The sequence below is a fragment of the Bison bison genome, unplaced genomic scaffold, assembly GCF_000754665.1.
Source record: "Bison bison bison isolate TAMUID 2011002044 unplaced genomic scaffold, Bison_UMD1.0 scf7180017864167, whole genome shotgun sequence".
Taxonomy (NCBI): Eukaryota; Metazoa; Chordata; class Mammalia; order Artiodactyla; family Bovidae; genus Bison; species Bison bison.
This window is the reverse complement of record NW_011494739.1, coordinates 7,388,577-7,402,021: the sequence shown is the minus strand read 5'-3', so window position 1 is coordinate 7,402,021 and position 13,445 is coordinate 7,388,577. Positions and strand designations below refer to the sequence as shown.

Genomic DNA, 13,445 nt, shown 5'->3' with positions numbered 1-13,445 from the left:
GTGGGGGCCGGGCAGGGTGGGAAGGATGCTCACGAGGGTGAGGGAGGTTGTGGAGGTGGGAGACACGTCCACCGGCGGGGCAGAGAGGAAAGAAACGAGGGGCCCCAGAGGCCACGAATCCTTCTGCAGGTGAGGGAGCCAGATATGCAGAGCAAGTCAACCAGATGGGCCTGGTGGGGTTGAGTCCTGGCTGAACACTCAGGTGACAGCTCTGGGAAAGCCATGACTGGGGCTGCCTGCCTACCCTGGGGGCCTGGGACCAGTGACACACAATGGCAGCAGCATGCCCAGTGCCCAGGTCTTGTTGTCTAGAACCAATTCTTCCACAGTGACCAGATGCTTTGCGAGGCTGCAGGTTCCAGGCGAGGGTCAGGAGGATGCAGGATAAGTTAGTGCCTTTCCAGTGGTTAGAAAGCCCTGCTTGAGGGTCAGAGTTCGCAGAGTTTTACCCCTCATTGAGTTAGAGTCACCGTCTCTTGTTTCCTGAAGGGATGATGATGACATCAATGATGTAGCGTCCATGGCTGGAGTGAACCTGTCAGAAGAAAGCGCGAGGATATTGGCCACAAACTCTGAGTTGGTGGGCACCCTGACAAGGTCCTGCAAAGACGAGACCTTCCTACTCCCAGCACCTCTGCAGAGAAGGATATTAGAAATAGGTACAGCCCTGGGATGTTGGGCCCTCCATGTGGGCTTGGCGTGGACCACAGCTGCATGCTCAGTGTGGAACTGTCCTGGGCTGGGGGACACACCTTGTTCCTGGTCACCTGTTTTGCCAGGACTGTGCTTTCCATGGGGTTGACAGTGGTGGTCTCAGGGAAGCAGGTGTAGACCCCCTCCCCTGCGGGCCTGCCTGGGGTGCCCTCGGGTCGCACAAAGCCATAACCAGTGAATAAGAGGAAGACAGTGAAGGGAAGAACAGAGCTCCAGTGATGGTAAAGTGCTGCCTGTCCCCAGGGAAGAAACACGGCATCACGGAGTTGCACCCAGACGTGGTGAGTTATGTGTCACATGCCACGCAGCAGAGGCTGCAGAACTTGGTGGAGAAGATATCGGAGACGGCCCAGCAGAAGAACTTCTCTTACAAGGTAACTGCCATTTCCCTGGGGGACACTCCCTGTCGTCCCTCCCTGGGGGAAGGTGCAGAGGTAGGCAGCCACGTGTCTAGCCTGTTTGGAGTTTTCCCAGAACTGGATTTGGGGAAGAGGCTATTGCTTTCAGCCCCATGGCGCCCTTGGGTGCCGTCCACCTGGCTGGGGAGCAGGACCCCGAGGGGACCTGGCGTCTGGGTTAAGAGCTGATCTGCTGGTCCAGGCAGGGGCCTCTTCAGCTCTGCAGTGGGTGGAGTCTTCCTACCCATTCTCCCCACTCCCCTGGAGTCCTTGCATCTGAGGCCCCAGCTGTCCCTGCAGACCCGAGGGGGTCCTGCCCTCCTGTGACTTGGAGCAGCACTCCGTTTTGTTCTGTGGAGGGCCTCTTTCAGGGCACCGTGGAGCAGCCAGGTGCTTGCCCAGCCCTACCAGGCACTGCCTTCAGAGCAGCATTTGGAATAAAAGCATGTAGCCGTTTGCTTTAAAAAAAAGTTTTTTTATGTTGCTATAAAACTTTTAGCTGTCACTTAAAAAAAATCAAATGATGTTCAGTCCTGGATTTTGGCACCAAAAAAAAAAAAAATCAAGTGATGCTAAAGTGTATAAAATGGAAACTTCCCCGTGAGCCCCAGGGAGACTCACCTGCGACGGCATGTGAGCGTCCAGAGCACTTATCAGATGTGGAGCTGGGAGGTGGAGGGGGGACTTTGGAGTCTGCGCACTAGCCTGGGGATTGGGCTGAGGGAGGCCGGAAGCGGTACGCCGACTGTCTGGCTGGGCTCCCAAGTTTATCACAAACAGTGTTTTCACTTTTTTGTAGGATGATGACAGATACGAACAGGCAAGTGATGTCCGGGCTCAGCTCAAATTTTTTGAACAGCTTGATCAAATTGAAAAACAGAGAAAAGACGAACAGGAAAGAGAGATCTTAATGCGGGCAGCAAAGGCAAGTGCTTGTGGGTCACTCAGCTTTCCCATCTCCATCTGAGTGCTCACACACAGGCTCTGGGTGTCTGGGAGCCGGAGTGCTCACATACACACTCGGGGTGTCCGGGAGCCGGAGCGCTCACATACATGCTCGGGGTGTCCGGGAGCCGGAGTGCTCACACACACGTTCGGGGTGTCCAGTAGCCTGAGCGCTCACACACACACTCTGGGTGTCTGGGAGTTGGAGTGCTCACACACACGTTCGGGGTGTCCAGTAGCCCAAGCGCTCACACACACGCTCGGGGTGTCTGGGAGCCAGAGTGCTCACACACACATTCGGGGTGTCCAGGAGCTGCAGCGCTCACACACACATTTGGGGTGTCCAGGAGCCTGAGCACTCATACACATACTTGGGGTGTCCAGGAGCCCGAGCAGTATTTGGGGGTGACCTCATGACACGGTGCATGGGGCGGGGAGCATTCGAACAGCAGCGGTTACTCACTGTGGGCAGGTCCCTAGCTGAGCGGAGCCCTGTGGGCTGCCTGCACGCACATCCTTGTGTCATATCACATCAGATTCTGCAGTTGGCAGACCTGCCACAGGCCACACCATGGTTCTTCTGTCCAAGTGGTATTGATTTTCTCAAAAATGTTTGTTTTTTGTGATGATAAATTTTCATCTTTTGGCTAGAAGCATTTAAAAAATTTGATGTTTTCTGTTGTAAGACTTAGATTTTGTTATGTCACAAATAAGGTAACGTGTTTGTCGGATGAGAAATGTTTAGGTCATAACTTATTTTTCTTTTTTACCTGTTTGAAAAAATAGTCTCGATCCAGACAAGAAGATCCAGAACAGTTAAGGTTGAAACAGAAGGCAAAGGAGGTAAGCTTTTCTAGTCCAAGAACCTGCACGGCACACTGGAAAGTGTGTGTGTTCAGCCTGAGCGCTGATGGGTGAGAGAGGCTGAGGAAGTGATGGTGTGCCTGCAGTGGCCTCCACGTAGCGGCCAACACCTCTCCAGGTGTTTGCCTGTGCAAACCGTTTGTGTCCTGCTTTTACATTTCATGGTAATTTCTCATTTGGGGCATCTGATCTCCGTACTCTCAAAATTTGCTCATGTTTTCTGAGCTTTAAAAAAATGTTTTTATTATTGCTTTACTACTTTTATGATTGTAAACTATACTTCCTGTTTAAAAAAAAAGTCAAACTAAAAGTTTAGAAAAATTTGGAAAACCCTTTGGTGTCTGTGTATTACTTTGTAGTAAGAAAAAAAAGATGCATGAAATGACAGTCTCTGTTTGCTTTTCAAAACAAAGATGCAGCAACAAGAACTGGCACAGATGAGGCAGCGAGATGCCAACCTCACAGCACTAGCCGCCATCGGGCCCCGGAAAAAGAGGAAAGTGGACTCCCCGGGACCGGGATCGGGACCAGAGGTACCGCTCGGATGCAGGGACAGGGGCTGGAGGGCCTCAGGCGTCGGCCTCCCGCTCACCCTCCAGGGAGTCGGGCTTTCGCACCATTTACATGTTGTCTCACCGCCCTCAGAATACGTTTTACATTCGATGCTTTATATCAAATCAACCTATTTGTGGATGTCACTTGAGCCATCCCTTTGCAGGAGGAGGTTTGATCTCTGTAGCTTATACAGTGAGGTTTAGGCTGACTTTGGAGGCCATGCGGGGCATTCAGTCAGCAGAGTGACCTTCCTTGAGGTGACTGTCCTCATTGAGTGTGGACATGAGGTGAGCCCAGATCCCAGCACAAGGAAAGCTGTGGCCTGGTTCTGCTTGTCCACATTTTGTTAGTTCCCTGTTGTGCTTGCTCTTGTATCTTTATATATAATTACAAATCCTCCTTTAAAGTATCGTGATTTTTTTTCTTTAAACTGCCAGTTGTGAATCTCAGGGAGAAAGAGAACATTGTCTTTTATATTTCTTTGCTGATTTGCCATTTCTGGTGTTTTGTGCCCCTCCCTGAGCTCCGGGTCTCCATCGGCAGGATTGCTCTTGGGCTCGAAGGACAGCATTTAGGGTTGCTGGTAGTGCAGTCTACGTGGTGATGGGGTCTTTTCAGCTTTTGTTTACTCGAAAGTGGTTGAATTTCCTCCTCAAAATTTTGAATGAAATTTTCCCTGAGTAGTCACAGTTTTTTTCTTTCAGCTCTGTTTTTTCTAAAGTTAATTTCTGTCACCTTCTTGAATAGGCCAAGCAAATCCAGATACGTATAACTAAATTTAATAGAATGACAGAAGAACAGGGAAAGCGATTCTAAGAATTTTAGCTACTTTACATTTCCCTATCTCCTGAGGCCTAGTTTAGTGCTGGTCTCTCTCTCTTTTCTGAGGGAGCTCCTATTCTCATTTAGTCGTGTTGTCTTGCTCCAGCTCACAAAGAAGATGGGAGGTGTTCCAGTGTGCTCTGCAGAATTACAGAGCTCCTGTTCTTTCTTAGAGCTGAACACAGCCATGAACGTGTGACCGTCTGCACCCTGAAGGAAGTTGTTGCGTAGTATTCAGGGCTCCACTGTGATGTCGATCCTTGTTTCCTGTTAGTCATGAGTTTCAAGATGACTGTCTTGCTTCTTAGGAGTTCGTCGTCTTTGTTTGTTTAGACTTGGCTCTCTTGACCTCTGCTGGGGCTCCTCTGAGCTTCTTCGGTTGGTAGGTCACGGTTTCTCCTCAAATTTGCAGCGCTTTTGCCTTTACTTCCTCAAGCCTTTCTCTGTCTCAGTCTTTTCCTGTGGGGTTTCCCAGGTATACCTCTGTTAGTTCTCTTGATACTGCCCTGTGGGTCTCTTGAGTCTGTACCTGTTTTTCTGTAATCACTTTCTTTGTTCGAGACTGGATAATCTCTACTGATCTATCTTCAGATTCTCTATCATCTTGCCTGTCCAGTGAAGTTTTCCTTTGTTGACATATTTGCAGCTCTGGGATTTCTGCCTAGGTCTTTTTTTTTTTTTTTAATCATTGCTAATTCTTTGCTGAGATTTCCCTGTCTGCTCCTTATTGAAGCCAGATTTTCCCATCATTCTTGGAACCTCTTTGTAAAAGCTGCTCTGATGGTTTGTCAAATCCAACATCTGGGTCATCTTGACTCAATCTCTGTTGACTGCTCTTCCCTGCAAGTGTGGTAACAGCTTCCTGTCTCTCTGCATGTCTAGTCATTGTCACTTATATGCTGGACGTTGTGAACGATACATCATCATCCTCTGAAGAGTGTCAGTGCTTGTTTAAGTTCAGCAACCGGCTGCTCATCTTGAACATGTGTGTTTGTGTCTTGCTTTGGCGTTCAGTAGGGTCTGTGGGAATCCCACCCAACGGGGCTCAGTCGGCACATTTGCCTTCCCTGTGAGGTCAGGGTGGGTCTTGCATGGGGTATGATCCTTACTCCTAGGAAAGGCCTTGGGCTTTTGGCTGGACATCGGGAATGAGGACGTAGGGTGGGCTGTACTCGGGCAAGGACGGTCACTTGCGTGTGTTTTGGTTACGTCACATGGCTGTTTCATGGTAGTCTTAGTTCCATAAGTAACTTGATGGTTAATACTGACTAGTCTGTGGGGATATCTGTTTAGTCATTTGACTTTCCAAATCTTATTCTCTGTTGGATTCTTTTGGGATGTTTCCTGGGGGCTGAGTTCCCCAGATTTGTGCACATTGACGACAGTTTTGATAGCTATAAAATCCTTGGCTCACATGTTCTTTGCTTGAGACTCTTCCTTGAGTAAGTAGTTACATTAGATATTTTCTCCTGGTGTAAAAGGTTTGCTGTCTGTCTGATGACTGTCTGATTTTATTTCTCTTGTGTTTCATATGTTCTTTCTGCCTGAAGTTGCCCACAGAATTCTTTTCCCTTAAAGCCAAGCATTTTATCTGGAATCGGCTGTTTTTAGGTTGTTGTTCTTGGGGAGAGGTTGTGTTCGTTCAACATGCAGTTTGAATGTTTTTGTATTCAGGAACATTTTCTTGAATGTTTTTTTTGTTTTTGTTTTCGTCTTCAGATATTCCTGTTACTCATATGTTGTATCTTTCGTATCTACCGTCAGTATTTGCCTGTTCTCTTATATCCTTTTCATCTCTCTTTTAAAAAGTTTGGTGCTTTTTATCATCCTGTCTTCTTTCTTCCTTACTTGTTTTATTTGCTCCTGTGCTCTTTTTTAGTGTAGTCTTCATTTCTCAACTGAAATTCTCTTTTGTTTCTAGTTTTTCCTTGACTTTGTCAGCTCATTTTCCAAGTTTTGCTAATCCTGATTTATGTTGTTCTTCACGCATTTTATCATTTTCTCAGTGTCTCTGTTTGGAAATAGACATGATAGTTTTGATCTCTTCTTGATTGTGTCTCTGGTGTTTTCCATTATCTCTCTGGGTGGTGTTCTGCTCCTTATTCTCATTTTTCCTTAGGGCAGCTTGTCTGGGGTTCAGCCTTTTCGTGGTTCACTTTTGTGTAAACTGTGTGGTCTTAAACCTTCAGGAGGAGGCAGTTTGAAGATGTGCTGGCTTCACTGAGCTCCTCTTCCATAGTTTCCACATGGTGACCCGTGTGCTGTCTGTGATTCTTGGCTCTGCCCCTCTCGACTCTTGGCTGGACCTTTTTGTCTCCTCTGTCCTGTCCTGCTCAGCTTCAGAGGAGTACGCTCCTCTCGTGTGGGCCCCTGGCTGGTCACAGGCAGAACTCCTGGTGGCAAGGCCACAGTCAGAGTACCAGCCCGGTCTAGTGGCCGCTCTCAGGTGAACCTGCCCTTCTTCTTGGTGAAGACCCCGAGGGTTTGAGACCTCAAAGGTGCCCGGCAGCTTTCCGCGCATAGTTTTGAGGTAGTCTCCAGGCTTGTGGCTGCTTGCAGCTCGTCTCCACTGGTTTTGTTCTACGTGTTGCCTGCTGGTGTTTGGTTTTGCTTCCTAGCTGCTCTGGGTTTTCTTTGGCCTTTGGGAAGATTAAGAACCTCTGATGCCGCTGGCACCATCTTTCCAGAAAATATTGATTAACGTTTTTCAACATGTTTTCTTTTAATTTATAATAGTTTCAAATCTTTAGAAAAGTTGAAAGAGCAGTGTGAGAATCTCCATATCCAGATCCTCGGTTCTGAACACTTAGCACCTCTATTTCAGCACCTCTTCTCTACACACGCAGTGTGCCTATGCACTTGTGTGTTATACATGATGTGTACAAAATCTTTTCCCGACGGATATCCATCACCCCTAAAATGCTGATGATGCTGGACATGCTCTTAGGTTACCGCTGCACCCGCCTCCCCCCCGCAATCAGGACATCACACCCCGATGGCCCAGGCTCCCAGACCTGCTTGCACTTCACCACCTGTCCAGGGCGTGTGCAGTGTCCAGCTGGCACCTGCTGTGAGCCTGTGCCTGATGCCTGCATTCCTGACAGTGTTAGAGAGGACAGGCTTCTTGTTCTGTTGGGCGATCCTTAATGTCATTAGGCCGACAGTATAGACTTCTTGCTGCTAGTGACCTTAGCCTTGATTACCTGACTGAGCGCGTGGTTAAGAAAGCAGCCTTCCCCACTGTGTAGTTGTCTAGTCCCTTGGTGTTTATTAGTGTTGTGTGAGGAGGGGTCCAGGGTCATGCACTGCTCTGTCCCTGTCACCCCTCCCCTGGCCTCAGCACCCACGCATGGCTCCCACTGCGTCAGGACCTCCAGGGTAGGGGCCAGGCTGTGGCGCTGTGTCCATCATGCCCCCACATTTACTGGTTGCCTTCTGCTGTGAAGAAGAGCCTCCCTCCCACCCTCCTCCATCCATCCATCCACTCATCACCGTGTGTGGACACATGGATCCTGCTGTGTTCAGGGGGTGTAATCAATGCTCTCGTTGTTTCTAGATTGATCAGTGGAAGCTTCTTCGAGCTGGTTCTATATCCTTTTGAAACGTTTCCCTCAACCTGTAAGCATGAGAGGTGTCCGGGTGCCTCCCCTGCCCTCCCCCACGTGGCACCTGGGAGCTTCCCTGCAGTGGAGGGTGATATTTGGAGACCAGTGTCTGAGCACTGTGCGTGCTGGTTGCCACGGGGTCCCTGCCCCAGGCCCCGGAGGCCCCAGCACTCAGTCTGGAACGTGTGTTTGTGCACAGTTGTGTGCGTGTGTGCGCCTCTCTGTATTTAGAATGACCCTACACATTCCAGTGGGTCCTGAAATTCTAGTCTAGGACCTCAGGGCTTCTTCCAGTCTCCTCCCCTTCCTTCCTTAGGAGTCCCTTCACAGGCAGTGAGACATCAAGTTCCATTCGTCTCAGAATATTTGGTTCTTTTTTGTTTTTGCTCAGTGTAACCAATCCCACAACCACTCTGGCCGCTGGGGTCCCTGTGCTGGGAGGTGAGGGCCTAGGGGAAGGGCATGTTGATCAAGTTCTGTCTTAGACATTGAAATATCTACAAAGTAGAGACTAGCGGGGAGGGTGTGGGTGTGGGGAGGAGAGTGGAGTTGGGGGGGATAGAGCACCTCAAGGAGACAGTGGAGACACGTCACTGAAAGCCCAGGGGGCGTGGTTTCATGTATTGTGGGTGTGCCTGATTTTGGACTTTTGGAAAAGTGAGTTTTGTGTGTGATAACGAACACAAAATCTGGAACTTAAAAAAGTCTTTCAGGTGCTTTTCTTCATCAGAGATAAGGCTTAATTTTTTTTTTTTTAGTTTAGGACTATATCCTTAAGGGTATGTCTTAAGAACTTTTATTATGAGCCAATTTTAGACTTGCAGAAAAGTTACATAAAGAGTAGAGTTTCTGTGTACCCCTTACTCAACTTCCTGATGTGAAGTAGTGCTGTGATAACTGTGAACTCAAGACATTACTGGATTTTGTCTTTCAGAATTAATGTAAAATAAGTAAACTTCATACTTTAGAGCAGTTTTCGGTTCACAGTCAAATTGCACGTACAGTACAGTTTCCCCTGAGCCTCTGCCCTCCGCCCACAGGCACAGCCTCCCCCATCATCCACACCCCCGCCAGATGGTGCATTTGTTGCAGCTGACCAACCTGCACTGGCACCCATCACCGCTCAGAGCCCACAGTTCATATCAGGGCTCACTCTTGTGTTGTACATTCTGTGCTTTTGGACAAGTGTGTATGATAATGCATCCACCTGCATAGCGTCACACACAGGGCATTTTCACTGCCCTAAAAGTCCTTTGCGCTCTGGCTGTTCATCCCTCCCTCCCCCCACTCCCTGGAAACCCATGATCTTTTTACTGACTCCATGGTTCTGTCTTTGCCCGTGTCATAGAGTTGAAACCAGACAGAATGTTACCTTTTCTTACTGGCATCTTTGACATAGCGGAATGTATTTAAGGTTCCTCCTGTCTTTTCATGGCTTGATAACACACTTCATTTTGATGCTATTTCGTTGCCTAGGTGCACCACATTTTACTTAAACATCACCTACCAAAGGACATCTTGGTTGCTTCTGAGTTTTGGCAGTTATGAATACAGCTGCTGTAAACATCTGTGTACAGGTTTCCATGTGGATGTGAGTTTTGAACGTATTCAGGTGAATACCAGGGACACAGTTTTGTGTGGTGAGAGTGTGTTTACTTTTGCTGTAAGCCGCCCTCCTGTCTTCCCAAGTGACTGTACCGCTCCACGTCCCCACCAGCGCTGGACGAGCGTCCCTGCCGCCGCACACTGCACCAGCACTCGCCTTGGTAGTCTTCTGGGTTTGGGCCTTTCTCATAGTTACGTGGTAGCGTCTCTTTGCTTTAATTTGTGTTTCCCTAATGACATACGATGTGGAGCATCTCTTCATGTGCTTGTTTGATATCTACATATCTTCTTGGTGAGGTGCCTTTTAAGATCCTTGATCCACTTTTAAAAGGGGGTTGTTTGTTTTCTTGTTATTGAGGTTTTAGAGTTCTTTGTATAGTTTGGATTTTTTAAGTCCGACGTGGCTTTTGCACATTTCCCCTGTATTTGATCGTTCCTGCTCTCCACTGATGCTGCAGGGCCCTGTCCTGGCGTTCGGTCTCTGTAGCCCTCCGTGCTTCCTTGCCTTTCCTGACCTGACACTTTGAAGAGTGTTTATCAGTTATCTGGTAGACGGTCTCTCATTCTGGGTGCGTTGTCAGTTTCCTCTCGGTGAAATCCAGGTGGTATAACGTGGCTGGAGTGTCGCCCCAGCTGTGCTGTGTCCTCGACGCGTCATCTCAGGAGGTGGTGACACCCGGGAGTCCCACTGCGGGTGGTGCTTCAGGTGGGCTTGCAGGTGTCCCTGCTGGAAAATCCATTTCCTCTCTTAATGAGAGTCTTGTGGGGAATTCTGGGGCTGTGCTCCCCTGACCACTGTTCCTCCCAGCTGGTGTCACTGCTCCCTGCTCGGGGCCTCGGGCTCTCCTTGGGCCTTGGTTGGGGGAATCTGCTAACTCTGCCTCTTTCATTCCTTACCTGCCTCTGTCACGGCGGGGGTTGCAGTGGGGTCTCCTGTCCTGGCCCTGCTCAGTTACCACAAGCCCCTTGCGCTTGGCTTCTCTCTCCTCTCACTTAACCCACCGCCTCTGGGAGGTTCCTCACCTTCCCGCACCACAGACTTGCTAGGCTCACCTCATGTCTTCCTGCTCTAACTATGGGGTCGGCCGTGTCTCCCTGGAGCCGTGGAGGACCAGTGCTGGGACACGTGTCGGACCATGTGTTGCCAGGCTGTTGAGTTTTGCAGACCTGCTGGGCAGCAGGGATACTCAGTGTTTGTGAATGCGCTGTGGGTGCTCATTCTCAGGACAGGGTATCGGCTCTCATAGGGTTTACAGAACCTCATGGATGATACCGACTGTCTCGGCTTGTCTCCATCCACCTGGTGTGTTTTGCTGGATGTGGAGCTCCACAGTACCCTTGTCAGTGTCTCTGTCTTCATCTCCTCGCATCTCCTGCAGGTTTTGCTTTTCTGGGGGTTGCCGTGGTATTTGATATGTACATATCCGTAAGTGTTGTATCTTCACAGGCAGTTGCGATTTTTAGCATCACGAAGTATCAGTCTGTGCCCCGTGGCCTTGGAGTCTCCCTTGTCCTCAGTCAGGCCTGTTTCCCCTGCTCTCCTGTTCCATTGGTCTGGAGCCTCTGTTCCTCCTGGGCCCGTGGCCCCTTCTGTAGCTGCCCCTCTGTGTAGTGTGCAGCAGGGGCCTGTCTTCTGAGTCCCGCTGGCGAGTGGTTTTCCATCACAGGCGAGTTAAGCCCATCATTTGTGTTGATAACAGCTGACATGTGGGTTCAGACTCTGTGGGTTCAGATTCTTATGATTATGATTATTTTATTTTTTTTACAGTTGCTGTGTGTTTTGGTGTGATGTGTAGTCTTTGCTCCTTAATTAAGATGATTGTGTTAGGAAGGTGTGTGACTCTGCTCTAGTGGTCACTTTTGTATGTAAGTGTTTGGGTGTCTTTACCCCAGGTTTTCACGTGTTTCCTGTTGGGCTTCTTAGCTCACGTCCGCATTCTCCTTGGCCCCAGGCGGCCACACAGTCTCCCTAGTGGGTCCTGTGACCCCTTCCGTCTCATGCTTTGTCACGTCATTTCTACTTCGTCATGGCATACGGTGTCATCTCCTGGCCACTTCCTCGGTTTTGTTGTCACACCAGCTGTGCGTTTATATTATAAATGCTTATTTCTCCCTTCTGCACATTCTCTGCCCTCTCTCGTTGGGATGACCCTGACCTGTGTCTGAGCTATCACGATGCTCAGGTGCAGAGTCCCCCGCCATATTGTGAGTTGAAACGGTTTTTCTGTGGCCTGGATGTGGAGGGCAGTCAGGCTGGATATAAAAATGTTGGTTCATGCTTGCTTTCAGTGATGTTTTTAATGCTTTTCATTGCTTACTGTATATGGGCTTCCCTAGTGGCTCAGTTCGGAGAAGGCGATGGCACCCCTCTCCAGTACTCTTGCCTGGAAAATCCCACGGACGGAGGAGCCTGGTAGGCTGCAGTCCATGGGGTCGCGAAGAGTCAGACATGACTGAGTGACTTCACTTTCACTTTTTACTTTCATGCGTTGGAGAAGGAAATGGCAACCCACTCCAGTGTTCTTGCCTGGAGAATCCCAGGGACGGGGGAGCCTGGTGGCTGCTGTCTATGGGGTCATGCAGAGTTGGACACGACTGAAGCAACTTAGTAGCAGTGGCTAAGTTAGTAAAGAATCTGCCCACAATGTAGGAGACCTGGGATCAATTCATGGGTCGGGAAAATCCCCTGGAGAAGGAAATGGTAACCCACTCTAGTACTCTTGCCTGGAGAATTCCATGGATGGAAGAGCTGGACAGGCTATAGTCCATGGAGTTGGATACTGTGCGACCAGCTTTCACTTTGGCTTACTGTATGGGTTTGGGAAGGAGGAGGAAATGGCAACCCACTCCAGTAGTCTTGCCTGGAAAATCCCATGGACCGAGGAGCCTGGTAAGCTACAGTCCATGGGGTCCCGAAGAGTCGGACACGACTGAGCGATTTCACTTTCACTTTTCACTTTCATGCATTGGAGAAGGAAGTGGCAACCCACTCCAGTGTTCTTGCCTGGAGAATCCCAGGGACTGGGGAGCCTGGTGGGCTGCAGTCTGTGGGGTCGCACAGAGTTGGACATGACTGAAGCGACTTAGCAGCAGCAGCATGGGTTTGGGAAAGCCTGATTCCAGGTTAATTTATCTTGGAAAAGTGACAGTTTTATGAGGCTTCGTCAAAGTGGATTTTATGGGTTAATTTTCCCAGGTGCCCACTTGCCTTGTCCATGTAGGTTTGGTTTTTTGGTTTCTATTTCTTGAAAGTTTTCTCAGATTATAGTTTAGTATATTACTCCTGCCCTCACGTGTGCCTCCCTCTCTGGGGGCTCTGACGGCTCAGCGCATGTGCTCCTTCCGTGTCTTCCTTTACCCTGTGTTTTCTTGGCCCTTTAATTTTTTTTTTCTTTGTCTCCTTTCTATTCGGTTGTTTTGCTCTTCTTCTGAATTCTTATGAATTTTTATTCGAGTTTTTTCTCCCCTGAGCACCTTCCAGTTTATATTCGTGTATGAGATAATTTTGTCTTTTTTTCTCCTTTCTTTCTTGAGTCAGTCAACTCTTGTTTCTTTCTGGCTTTTAATTTATCTTGCCCTTATATTTTGAGTTTTTGATTCAAGGTGATTTTCGTACGCTCAAATGTGTAAGTACATTTTTTTGTTGAAAGTGTTGTCTTGTAGTGGCTTATTTTTCTAGATTGCATTTGGCCCTGATATGTGTGGGATTTCATTTTCTGACTTTTTGTGGTGGTTCGTGGTGGACTTGCTGATCTTCCTCTTGTTAATTTTGTGGTATTGGTGTTGACAAGCTTTGTGGTCTGATGGCGCCCTCTCCTGACTGTTGGCAGAACCCAGTGACTTAGCTGGTGTCTGTCCTGATGAGGAGGGCTGAGGTCCTCTGGTGGCGCCCGCAGGACCCTGCATCCCCCCCACTCTCTTCTTGGTGTGCACTTAG

General features: G+C 48.9%; 1 protein-coding gene across 1 annotated transcript in view; it reads left to right on the top strand.

Annotated features, from left to right (window-relative positions):
• Window positions 1–13,445, top strand: part of TAF4 (TAF4 RNA polymerase II, TATA box binding protein (TBP)-associated factor, 135kDa) — a gene marked incomplete at its 5' end in the record, with an annotated part of 64,012 nt that overhangs the window by 45,780 nt on the left and 4,787 nt on the right. The window contains 5 exons of the mRNA XM_010841910.1: window positions 490–659; window positions 958–1,088; window positions 1,912–2,037; window positions 2,844–2,900; window positions 3,335–3,454. Of these exons, the coding sequence (XP_010840212.1) occupies window positions 490–659; window positions 958–1,088; window positions 1,912–2,037; window positions 2,844–2,900; window positions 3,335–3,454 (604 nt within the window). The remainder of the gene's footprint in view (window positions 1–489; window positions 660–957; window positions 1,089–1,911; window positions 2,038–2,843; window positions 2,901–3,334; window positions 3,455–13,445) is intronic.